We start from the raw sequence: 13,557 nt of genomic DNA on the forward strand, positions 1-13,557 counted from the left end.
AGATCACTTTTTTAATTGCACATTTGTGAAGCAGATACTGTTTCACTGAATAATCGAAAATGTGTCTGTAGCTTGCTTTTTCACATGATTTCTGTTTTTTGAATGCCAGAGTGATTTTTTTAAAAACTTTTTCTTCATGTAACCATCACATTTATCTCCCTGTCAACTAAGAAAACATAAATCTCCCCCTCTCATCCCATTGCACATCTCCAACATGACTCATGAAATACCCTCCAATCAGGAGCAACTTGCAGTTTATCCATGTTATGCTCTTCATCATCATCCTGCTGCAGTTTCATTTGCTTTAAATCATAATTTCATCAAAAAACCGAGCCATCATCCCAGCTGCAGAGATGAAAAAAGTCAAGTGTGTGTGACACGCTGGAGTTGTTTGGGTCAGATGTTTGATCACTGCCTAGATACATTTTCTAATATTAGAACATTTCCTTGATTTGCCTGGCTTCTCTGGTGACTGCTGAGCACATGGCCCGAGCAGCAGCCAATCAGAGTGCAGGATTAGCTTTCCCTCTCTCTAGCAACAGCGAGTTACTTGCTGCCTATTCATTAATTATTTTCCTGTGGTCTCCCTCAGCCGTGTGGACTCTGCTGATAGCAAAGTGCTCCGTCTCTCAGTCTCACTCTAGTTTCTTACTGCTTTCTGTCGCTCTGTTCTCTGACTGAATAAAAAGTCATTTTCAAAAAGGGAAATGGATCCAGTGACGCTGAGCCTGACAGCTGTTTCTGCTGCTGAGCTACTACAACACTATCAGACCAGGACTGAGACACAGATGACTATTCTCTCACCTCGTATGACTTTTTCAGCTCCGGAACTGAATAATGAAAGAGGATTACAGCATGCGAGGACTCCCTTCACACTGCTTTATCTTTCACTTCGTCTACTTTTTTCCTCTTTTCTGCTGCAGCGCTCTGACTATAAACAAAACACGGCAACTGGAAAAACGACTGGACTTTTTCGCTGGTTGAAGATGGGGGGAGTTGTCAGTTGGAGGCAACACTGTGTGTGTTTGGAGTTGGAGAGGGGGGGTAGAGCAGGTGGAGAGAGGAGGGAGGGGGGTTTTAGGGTTGGGGGGGGGGGGGGTTATGGTGGTGTGAGGATTGCGGGCTGTGGTTGGGTATGCCAGTGCCACGTGTCTAGCCTGGCACCTCTTGCTTCTCGACTCGAAGGATGTTGGACCGAGAGTCTGGCTGAGCCTGTCCGGCTTCTCTCTGAACCAAAAGTGGGGTGAGTGTTGGACTCTGCTGCTTCCTGTTATCACCATAACTCCTTTTTTATTTATAAAGAAGATATTCTTACTCACGAACGTTTGAATGCGCGTTCGCTTTACGAATGTCGTGCGGGGAGAGGGGATAATCTAGACTAAGGTTTCAAAAGCATGCACTTTGGCATTCAAAGATGCAAAACAAGAGGTTTTAGGGTTTATTTACAAAGCTCTCACCTTGTTTTATTTAAGCGTCTGCAATGCATCACTCAAATCATTGTCCATTCAGGAACGTTTATGAAATGATTGCACAACATCGGGCCTCGAAAAACCAGGCCTTTGGTTATTTGGATTCGGATGTTTCGGGAAATTGCCCCAAATACTTTCTGACATACAGGACCACAACTTCCACCCACCTTCGCGTCCCTCTCACCCTGCCTCTCCACCTGCTTCATCTCCTCTCTGGCATCTCCTCAACATGTCATGAGAGTTTAACTGGACCATCGTCCTTGGTTGGTCCACAAACCACCGATGTCATTCTTAATCTGGAAACCATAATCTCTCTCTCCTCCTCACTCGCAGTCTGATCTCTCAGTGATGTTAAGATTTTCAATTTGAACTTTGTAGCATTATTATTTTCCGCCGCTCAAACATCAATCAACCATAGAAGTATAATTTCACCATATTTGGTGGTGAATATTAAAATAATAATCTAAAATGTCTTTTATTTTAACCCCCTGAAATTATTATTTTTTCCCCCCAAAATGAGTTTCTTAAGGATATAATTGCTGTGGTTTAAGCCAGCCTTTTCAAACCGTTATGTTGCTGTTATACGAGGATTTCTGCCCACTTGTGCATTGCATTTTATTGGGCCTTTCAATCATCTCTACGAGAGAATATTTGATATCAGTCCCTGATTACCTTTTTGCTCTATAGATTGGTACTTTAAAACCGTTGACAGGAAGGAGTGTGAAATAATGCAAAGGAACATTAGCTTTTTTCTCATATTGTGCCAAGCTTTGGATACTCAGTTGATCATCCATTCGATAATTTATCTGGTGGTCGACTTTGTACTGATTTTGCTATTTTGACAGAATGAAGCCAAAAATATTTCTCAGGCAACACGGAGCTCTCTTTTCTTTTTTTCTCTCCTACCGAGGGGAACTGTTGCAAAGGTTTCTGCATGTTTCAGAACATTCTGGTTGCCCTACAGCCGTGGTGCAGGTCCTACTTTCCTTTGCATGCACGATACGCGAAAAAATGTTTTCTTCGCCATTACGCGTGAGTCTCTTCGGATCCTGCTAATCGCACATGATGTTGTGTAAGTTGGAAGGGGACATTTATTTCAGAGTGAAACTTCTTGCTCCTGTGGAAAGTGTGATTCGTCATTGAAGGCTGTGAGTGTGTGAATGTAGAATGGAGGGAATGGAGGCTCCTGTCCAGGGACTTCGTCTGCTGTTGGTCATGACGCAGCAGCATCATCCGATCTCTCCGTTCTAACCGAACATTGCACAAATGCATGGAGCTGCTGCAGTTCGCCATTTTAATGCACCGCTTTAAGCTTTACATACGTACTCTGTTTAGTGCTTAATTTATACGTTTTTTTTTTTTGTATGGAAGCAGAAGTTATTGACATTATTTTCTATTTTTCATGATGGTACATTTGATTTTTGACCCAAATTTTAAAAAAATGTTCCCCTCTTTCCTTGTTTTTTTTTTTTTTTAGGGGGCTTTATGTCATGCAGGTCGGTCATGATCTCTGTCTGGATGATGTGGTAGTCTGAGAGAACCGGAGAGGATTAAGGACCATCCTACTCTGCCCCACGTCGTCCAATCAGACCGCTTCTTTTAACCGCGGGGAGCCGACGACGCAGGGCCCGTGGCTGGCGAAAAATTATTTACCAGGCTGCTCCACTAGCACCCAGCCAGAAGGTTTCCACTGCTTGAAGGAGCATGTTGCCAACACTCTCCCTCTGCTCAATCATCTGGCTCAACCGGGGTATCAAGCTGCGGAAAGTGCACCAGTCCATCAACACTGGTCAGGTCTGAAACCGCTGCAGACACAGACATAACCCGAAGAAGAACGCTACTTTATCAACTTTTTAATATGCTTCTAAGCTTCGGGTGACTCTCTGTCCTCCCCACACCTTCCCCCTGTCCACCACAAGAGTTTAGTGACTCTACAGCCTCTTTGGTTTTTGCGGAGGATTTCTGTTTAGCTAAACCCTGTTGTCGCAGTGGGACACAGGCTGCACTACTTAATCCTCTATTCAGTGGCCATTTTGATTCTTGCCTTCCTGACAAAATGGCGGTCGATGGTTTTCAGTACCTTGCCCTCTATGCATTTATGAAGGACCAGGAGGAGGACTTGGATCTGCAGCCTGGGGACCTTCTTACAGTCAGCAAGGCATCTCTGTTGTCCATTGAGAACTATGTGGAGGGCTGTGAGGAGCAGCCCGAAGGCCTCGGCTGGCTCCTCGGGTACAATGAGCGCACCAAACAGAGAGGAGACTTTCCAGGGACGTACGTTAAGTATGTGGGCTCCGTCAAGATGGTTCTCCCATCGAGTCAACCCAGGTCCCAGAGACCCCTTCCCGCTGCCCCAAGACCAGAGGAGTTTCAAGGTGAGAGCGTTTTCCTAAACATTGTCACATAATTATTCGCAACTGTGTCACTGTACCTGCTTTTTTTTTTTATTTTAGAGGATAATTCATAGAACAAGCTTGTTGAACAAAACCATAGCATGTTTTCATTTTTTTTGTTTTCTTTTGTTGTTTTTGATACCGTTTTTACACACAGGAGCAGACTGCTGACGAATGCTCAATGAAAAATCATCTAAAACAATCAATCAAATCTGAAAACAGCAGTTTGTGTTGTTGGTGTGTGTCTTTGTCAGCCTCCTTGGTATTTTTGATAGTTCTCTCACATTTGGCAGTGACCTCGAGCTGACCCTTTAATCTACACTTAAAACACGTCATAAGCCTCACCTCTTGGAAGCATTGCTAACCAAACTCTCTCTGCTGAATAATAAAGGGCTAATCTGTCTACTTACTGGACTCTCCTGTACATGTCTGCCATTGATTCTTTCTGTCTGTGTGGTCCCCTTTTCATTCCATATTAACATGTGTCTGCGGCATCCAAGCTGCGTCTGTGCTACAAAAATGCTTGCCTCTCCTTCACAATGACTTCTTATTGACCCTTCTCAAATTTGGGAGCGGATAGCACAAGAACGAGGGGGTGCTGTTTTGACCATTTTAGATGTGGTTTGTTTTTTTAGATATTCGAGGGATTTTTTTTAGCACTCGTGTTCAGAGAAACACTTACAATATTTTTAGTATCTGTGTCTGTATTTTGTGCAAAATGATTTAACAGTTCAGGGATTACAATGGTAGCGATAAAGTGCCCTGTTCTTTTACACCTCTATTTGCTTGGTTGAATTTGAAAAAAGAGACACACCTAATATCTATTCATGATGGTCTTGCTTCAGCTGCAACAGCGTCCAATTCAAACAAACACTTGGCATGGATTAGACGACCTTCACGAGCACAACTTCAAGTCAAAACTTTGATTTGCTACCCAAGTTCTTCCACACCCCCAAGATTTTTATAATTTGCACTGCATAGCTTTTGGCTGCAGCTGGTAAATGTATCGCTTCCTTTTATGAGATGCCAGAGAAAAATAGGTACAGGGCCAAAATAGATCATTCAAAGTTTTTACATCATTTCACATATGAAACCTTCATTCTCTGTCAAAAGCTGTATTCTTGTCTGATTCCCTTGTGTGTTTTATGACGGATGGGATAAGTACCACTTTGTGCACGTAGGCTGTTAACTCTGAATTACCTCTGATCGAGCCAATTGGCAATTCATAGAGTACACCAAAGTATACTGAGCCTCATTCAAATGTATTGAGTTCTTTTCTCTTTATATTTTTTAAGAATGTCCTAAAAACAGGGTATAAACATAACTGTGATCAAAAGACTGCAGAGTTCTTATAAGCTGGAGTTTCTGCATGTTGTGATAAAGGAATAACCTGAGAGTGAACAAGTACTCTTCAGTTCCTCACTTTGTGCAGCAGAGCCAGGTGAAGGGAACAGTATCCTTGTCCTTTGACAGACAGTGAGACAAACCAGTTGGGCAGGAGGCGTTTGTGTCTGTGATACGGAGTGACAGGGGCAGTAGTGTAACCATGACGGGAGGTGGGGGGGGGGGTTAGGAAGGGGAGTTTTGAACTTTCAGCAGTGCCTGAAAGAAGGATAACTTGGCTTAGCACCAAAAGTGCACTGTAGATAAGAAATGTTCAAGCCCCAATTTTAAAAAAAAATATCATCTTTATCTCCCCAAAGGCAAAGAGGCCCTCCATGTTGTGTGAATAGAGCGATTGTTACTGTGGCCAGTTTACTATTCCCATGGATTGTAACATTTGGCATCCCAGGGCAGCACAATGGTTTAGTGGTTAGGAAAGATAGTTTAATCCATCCTTTTATCCAGTAGCTAAACTCTTAAAAATAAGCAGTAATTAATTAATCTAAGGTTTCAACTTTCTGTGCTCTTATGAGAAGGTTCAAAGTAAAAGTGTAATTTCTTCTGTTTGCAGCATTAAGTTCATGTGCAATCAATAACTGTATTAATGACAGAAAAAAGGAAAGGAAATCTGTCATCTACTTTGTAACATTGTTACTATTAAACCCCACACTTATATTCAAACAAATCGCCCTTCAGTGACAAATAAAGTTGAGTTGTAGGTTATCCTTTTTTCTTTTTCTTTTTTTTTTGCACTACAAGAACCAGCTTTCTAATGAGAGAGAGTTTCTTATTGTTTCATTTGTGCAAAATAACTCAGACTTCATTTAGTTTAGTTTTGAGTCACACATGCTGATTTAGTTGTTTTGAATAATTCTACAATGAATACGTCCTTTTTGTCAGTCAGCCATACATGTTAATCTTACTTTTGAAACATGTACAAGTGTAAATCTTGCCAAAAAAATCAGCTGTCCTTGGAAGAAATATTACTGGGTTTATATAAACCCCCCCCTACCCAGATTAAGAAAACCAGGACTCACATTTGATTGAAAGAATTCAGGTTATTGTATAGAGTCCACAACATGCATGATACTTGAGCACATGTCAATGTTGTTGTATTGTTGTGCTTATAGATTGTTTATTAATGACAGAAGATGTGTATGTCACGATGTCTTTTAGTTTGCTTTAATTAAGTTGGAAAAAGGCCGTGTTTGGATTCCACATTGATAAATGATAGTAGTTGTAAAAGATTTTGGCTGGTCAACTAACACTTAGTTAGCACAACTAGCACATAGTGCTGCTTGGGGTGAGAGGTATAAGTGCACTTTTTAAGACAAATAGTGGCTTGAAACTAGTTTCATTCCCCAGACTTTTGAGGCAGAACATTTCTCAACTTGCAGGAGAAACAATTCAACAAACCCAGAGAGAGTTTTTTTCCTCTTCCCTTCTTTCTCTTTCTCCTCTCCCTGGCCTCACTTTAACTGCCTGCTGAAGTGAACCATGGCTTGGCATTTTTGCAAAAGTCCTCCCTTCGCGCACTCCCTCCCCCCTCTCACCCTCTTTTTTTGGAGCCTCTCTCCCTGATTCACATACACGTCTGATACTGTCTCTGGGCGGCTATAAACCATGTTAGCAGGGCCAGTTCGCAGAAAGGAGAGGCCTCCACTCGTTCTCCGCTCCCTGTGCCTTACCAGGAAAACACTTTCAAAGCACACATGAAGGGGGTGTGGGGGTGAGGGGCTGAGACAGGGGAGAATGTGAATGGGAAGCGATATGGAGAGGCTGGAGAGGGAGGGAGATGAAGGCTACATTGTAAGCCAAGGTCACCCAATCCAACTGCAAATATAAGAACCAGCTGTATTTGGTTTCTTCCTAAATGTTGTTCTATTCTCCTTGATTTTAGGAAACTTTGCATCTTACAGTTTGAAGAGCTGAAAATAATAAAATCCTTGGATTTTTCAATGAAAACTAATTCAGGTGTGAAGTCATCTTCCTAAGAGATTAATGGCTTTAGCAAACCAGAAACTGAATGAATAACGTACAGTCGCTAACTCTAGGCTGGAGTGAAAAAAAGTAACAGTCTGAGTTTGTTTTTGCTGAATGATGGAAGCATCTAGAGTGAGCTTGGGTTGGTTGTTGATGCTAAAAAGATTATTAATTCAATCGTAAAAATAGGTACCCTCAAAGGTAGAAAACTAAAAGTTTCAAAGAGGAGGTTGCTTTGGTTGTGATAGTACACCCCTGGTACTGTTTGTCCTCAATGGCTTTAATGGTGTTGTACTTGTTTCTACATAAAAAAAAACAAAGTTGTAAAAAGAAAGTTTGTCTTGTCACTTTGAGAATTTGTTGTCACTTTGAGAAGTTGGCATCAATGTTGAATGAAATCTGACATACACTAATTATTAAACTGGACCCTATTACTTTTTAGAGATGATACGATAACCCGCTGGCCTGCACTCACATTGCTCCAGCACTAACCGGGCCTGAGCACGGTTACCTCTTGTACATAATGTCGTAATACAACGAATGCATGACACAAAAAATAAAAGGGTCCACGACGTCCACATATCAGAAAACAACACAGAAAACTGCAACTTTACTGACTTTGTGGCTTATTTTGAATCAGATAACACTCTAGGATTTCTGGATAATGGAAGACAGGGATGGATTATACTTCATGTCCATGTTGAGTGCATGAGCAACTGTACCATGCTGAAGCCCACCTATAACATCCATGCCAGGGCCAAGGAAGTGTACTGGGCTTGAGAATTAGAAAACTCATACTCGTCAAAACTACTGGACTATGGGGGGTCAAACGTGCTTGGGCATGGTATGGATTGCTTAGTGTGAGTTCACCCTTCATCCACTTGGATTCCCTTTGTCCAGTGTGGACAAAATTATGTTAACATCAGTCTAACACCACACTTCACTTAAAGATCAACTTATCCTTCAGAAGGCTTCGTGATACTCTAGAGATATTTTAGGATAAATTGGTCTCTAGTCATGCTGTATGAAACATGCCTCAATCAGCCTGCAATTACAGGTTTTATATCACCTCCCTGCATTAATATGTCTCTCCTCATAGGCTCATAAAACCAGATGCATTACTCAGTCTTTACATGATTGCAGCGCCTCACTTGTACATATGAGTCTTTGAAGTATGTTGTGATAGAGGAATGGATAGTGTGCCCAGTCATGATACTTGGCCTGTCTACATGGTTGGATGCAGCGAGGACGTTTAGCAGTGAAACCTGACCAGCAACATTCACACCATGTATGAGCCAGACACCAACTGGCCTTGTCAACACTCTGCACAAGAAACACATACTTGAGAAACTGGTGTGGTTAGAAATTTTGGGCAAATGTAATCCTATTTTGTTGATAAAGAAGTTTACTTTTAATTAAGTGGACAGAGGGCAGCGAATTCCTGGCGGTTCAATTTGGTGAAATAAAGCAGAATTATAATTTGGTTTAATGGCATTGCCTTTCTATGTTAGTCTGTGATATCCTAGTACAGATGGATCTTTATTTTTTGGGCTATTAAAATTTTGGTCTGTATATTTAATGTCTTCATCAGCATACACTGAACTGTTTAATCATTCGTTTAATTGTTTGAGAGATAAGAGTTATTCATACTTACAGGTGTGGTTGAGTTGACTGACAGGTAGGCAGGATGTAGCTGATTGCCAGGAGGCTTACGGCCCGCCTCAGCTTGACAGCTTTGCCTGTTCCTTTATGACCAAAAGTTAGGTTGAGACAGAATTTTCAATCTGAGGACCGCCATTGTTGGGCTTTAAAACTCCATTCAGGAACCAGTGGTTGACATCACTGAGTCTGCATCCATGTTTTATACAGTCAATGTAAAAAAGACAGCATGTGTCCCTATGCTGTGAGAGAAAGAGAAGAAAAATCAGCAGTCAAAGTTATTAATTTATTAATGAACACTTCATAATTAATCGGACAGTCTTGAAGGTGACCCAAAAGAAGCCGCCGAATGCATCTAAAATGTAACAAGCAAATCAAAGTTAGGTTGACCGAACTGTGTCTTCTTAAAACGAAATAAAAACAAATAACTTGGCTGTGTTTTTGAACAATATTTGGGCCCTATATTTTCCGTGATGCAGACAACAGACAGAATCACGGAATTTGACTATGAAAACAAAATCAACTTTAGAAAATGGAATTTGTGGAAACTGCTCGTATTCTGTCTGCATGTCGGAAAACATCGCAGGAGTGTGCTGACACACACACAGGAAAGCCGGCCATCACGTGCATCTGTTTACTTTTGTACAACCGGACACAGTTTGTGGTCTGTACGGACCAAGTCTTTATGGGTGGGAATGCACGTTAAGTTGTCAAAGTGCCTGCTCGACTTTTGTCCATCTGTCACTGCTCCTGCATTTATCAACAAGCAGTAACTTAATGATCGATTGGAACATCTTCCCACAGCCTTTTGTAGTCTGTGAACTTCTCCAAACAGACTCTGTTAAACAGCGCTGCGTTATATCCGAACATTGAAGATATAATGCATGCTAAATGCACGCTGCCTTGTTCACTTATATGCAGGCGCGGTTCCAGAAGGGAGCAGGGGTCGCCTGGGCACTACAACCTTTTTTAAAATATAATGGCGAGCAAATGTATTTTTTTAATCATTTCTCAATTTCCTTATCTGACAAAATGATCCATGACCTAGAACACAGAATTCAGAAGAATTAAAATGGAAAACGTGGATTTTAGAGGAAAATAAGTGATTTCATAGGGCCCTACAATATACAACACAAAGCAATGACATCATTTGCAAGTTGGTGAGAAAACACTATTACGTACATGCTTTACTCTAACAGATTTTAACATTTTGCAAGCTCTATTTTACTCTTACCATTTTTTATAGAACATTTAAAAAATATTATGTATAATATGTACTAAAAGGAGAATGTTACAGAGCAGCTTCAAGCAGCATTACATAAGCATGCTGATGCAGAAGATACAAAACAAATATTTTGCATTGCATAGCTTTGCTTTGTCCGGACTCACTTTGGATTGAGTGAGCCGGTCAGTTCAAACAGACAGAGACGGTATCTGATTCTTTCACCAGACCATTATTGCTTCATGTCTAGATAGCTCACAGCTCACAGCTCACATCTCACATGACTATCGTTTTCTCACTGACACAAAAGATGTTGAATGAAGATATACTGTACATGCTGTGTTGATTTTTGAACTTATCTGGATAAAAGTGAAAAACTGTCTTAAGATCCTGTATGTAATGATGAAAGCCTTCTTGAACAGGACATACTTGTTAAAGCGAAAGTGTGCAAACCTACACTTTCTGTCCTGTTTCTGTTTTCTCTTTATCTATCCCATTTGCTCAGCTCAGTCAATTCACATGCCTGTCCCTCAGCTTGCAGTCTTTTTTTTTATTTTTTTTGCAGTCTGCAAAAGAAGTGGTTCTCATTGACAATCAAGTTGCTTTTACTTTATCTCTCCCTCCCTCCCCCTCTTTTCCATATCTATACAAAACCAAAAGAAGACTCCAGGGCTACAGCTGCTTTAGCAAAGAAAAAAAAAAGAAAAATCTCCTTTACATGAAAGTCAAAGTTGAATGCATTTTTTTCTCTCTGAAGTACGGAGGAATAAATGAAGTGTTTATGTTTGACTGAATGAAGGGGAAAGGAAGTTCCTTCCTCTAGGGGAAAATATGGCAGACCATTTTTCCTTCCTACTTTCGTTCCAAACTATTGGTTTATAGCCTTAATTTGTACTTATTTCCCTCTTTTATGTGATTTCCCTGTTTCATTGCATGCAACCTGCCTAAACACACCTGTTTACGAGTTCCATGAGAATTGGCAGTCGCAGTTTTTAACTAAGCAATAAAACCTGTTTTCTTAAACAATATGATTTGCATTTTTGCTTCAGCTTTGGGATGAGAAGCTAAAATAAAGTTTATTTGTGTCATTTGTGAGGATTGGATTTTTTTAAAAAGTGCTCCTGTGTTGTGAACGAAGCAATGCAAATTATAAATGGAGCACCAATCATACTTAAAGCAATTCAAGTGCTTTACAGAGTTGAACACAAAAAATGTAGCACAAAGTACTTATATATAAAACTTGTTTAGCAGCAAAAGAAATAATCATTAAAAAAATGAAATATATTTTTGCATTAGAAAACTGTACTGATAATGCTTAAACGATTGTGGCTATAAAAAAAGTCATTTTATATTATTGTTTTTTCAACTTTTGTCAGCAGATCAAAAATTGCTCCAAAGTCTCTTTTTTCTAACGATAGTTTTAAGCCAGGTGCTACATCATGACTAAAGATTTGTTCTAATGTTTGGTTTAAGTTTGTTAATGCATGTTTAAACTGTAGCAGACATTGAAGAGAGAGTCTCTGTGATGAGAGAAGATGGGGGAGGGGCCTGCCATCCAAAATGGCCTACAGGGATAAAGAAGAGCCAGAGAACTGTCTGTGTGCATGCTAGAGAGCTGGAGACTCTGCCAGGCAAAGTTTCCATGTTTAACTGGCCGGCATGGAGACACAGAGAGGGAGAGACGGAGAGGGAAATCAAAAAGGAAATATTGAGTTTAAACTAAAATGTGTAAGACAGGAAATGTAGAAAAAGGAGAGAGAACAAGTAATAGATAAAGTCCAGCAAGCGCAAGAATGCCAGAGTGCGAGAGGATAGAGGGAAAGAGCGAGTGAGGGCGAGAGACATCGAAAGGAACTGAGAACAAGAACCAGAGAGAGAGAGCGAGGGGAACGGAATGTGCTGACGCTGCGTTTCTTGTCTGAACTCCCCAAATTAATAATCAGCAGTGGTTAAGCTGAGCCGTGCCAGGAACAGGAGCCTACTGCCAAGCCCCCGGTTGGGCCAGGCCCTCCCTGCCACCCCTCACCCCACCCCACACACACACAGCTCCCAGCCCTGCTCTGGGGCTGAATAGGAGGCGCTGCCTGTCCGGGCCGAGCCGGGCCTGGCACACTGCCACAGGGCTTTTGCTTGTTCAGGAGTTTTGATTAAATCCTTTATTGTGCTCCACTCACGCAAAGAGCTAAGGCGAAACACCGAGCAGGACATAGCGGAGCAGAGGGGAGGAGAAAAGTGAGAGGGGAGAAAAGAAAAGGGATAAAAAAAAAAAGGGGGGGGGGGGGGGGAGGGAGGGAAATGGGATCTTTCTCTTTTTTCCCCATCTCGCTTTCTCCCTTTCTCTTTCTCTTGGACTGAAAAGATGTTTGATTTCGTCTATGGGGAGTTGTAAAGTAGATAAAGTTTTTGCTCGCCATCAGCACTCTTGTTTTTCTTTAGGGGGAGGGGGTATTTTTTCACAACTCTGAATAAAGTCTCTTTTTATTCTTTTGTACATTTATCAAATTGTTTTGCTATTATCATATATCTCATCAGCTAGACCTTTCGAAATAAAAGCCACCACAGGGACATTCAACGCAAGTTTTAACATATGTCCTTGTTTTAAAAAGATTCTGAAAAACATTCTACACAGACTTGTAACCACTGCTGCGGGTTTAAAAACAGGAGTGTGCTCCTTGCAAAATTGGCTCTTAAATCCCGCCTCATCATACTTTATAGTTTTCCTCACATATTTGATATACTCTCAACATTATACATGCTCTATATCTCAAACAGCTCTGAGTTAACGGTGCCCTTGTTGGTGCTGCAGCCCCCCTGTGGCCTTTCAGAGGCTTTGTGCCAGAAGTGTAACAGTGATTTGTGTTGTTGTTTCAGCTGTTTCTGTGCCGGACCTGAGCGAGCAGTTCACACCGCCAGAGACGGCTCCCCCAGCCCTCGTCAGCTTGATTCAAGCCATAGAGAAAAGAGGTATAGACATGTCAACCGGCCAACACATTCGTCTGTTGTCTGTCTCGACTGCCAGTCTCTCCGTCTACGTGTGACTGTCTGCCTCTCGCCATTTGCCTCCTGCTCTCACGCCTGCGTTTGCAGAAGTGTAGATGTATAGATATGTGGATCCAGTTAGAAGTGCACACACAAGTTCATGTACACACACAGAACCTCCTCAGAACATTATTAGCCTGGTATAGATTTTATACATTCTGCAGAACAGTTCTTTTGAACGCCTGTGAGAGTCCTGCACAGTGGGTTTGATTCACACCATGTTATTAACAAATAGTACTCAGTGGGAGACCATTCACAGTTTTGGCTCAATTTTTCTGTCCTCCATTTTTTTTCTCTCAATGCTTGTTTGTCACACACACACACACACACACACACACACACACACACACACACACACACACACACACACACACACACACACACACACACACACACACACACACACACA

The 13,557-nt window shown here is 41.4% G+C and overlaps 1 protein-coding gene across 2 annotated transcripts in view; it reads left to right on the forward strand.

Annotated features, from left to right (window-relative positions):
* Positions 1–13,557, forward strand: part of pik3r2 (phosphoinositide-3-kinase, regulatory subunit 2 (beta)) — a 35,026-nt gene that overhangs the window by 5,168 nt on the left and 16,301 nt on the right. Inside the window, exons 1-3 of one of the 2 annotated variants that reach the window (XM_065953904.1) lie at positions 1,116–1,243; positions 2,947–3,844; positions 12,981–13,073. In XM_065953904.1, the coding sequence (XP_065809976.1) occupies positions 3,526–3,844; positions 12,981–13,073 (412 nt within the window). In that variant the 5' untranslated portion in view covers positions 1,116–1,243; positions 2,947–3,525. Of the gene's footprint in view, positions 1–1,115; positions 1,244–2,946; positions 3,845–12,980; positions 13,074–13,557 lie in introns of those variants that run through there. The other variant, XM_020644431.3, reaches the window with a different exon arrangement.

This window comes from Labrus bergylta, chromosome 4 (genome assembly GCF_963930695.1).
Source record: "Labrus bergylta chromosome 4, fLabBer1.1, whole genome shotgun sequence".
Classification (NCBI taxonomy): Eukaryota; Metazoa; Chordata; class Actinopteri; order Labriformes; family Labridae; genus Labrus; species Labrus bergylta.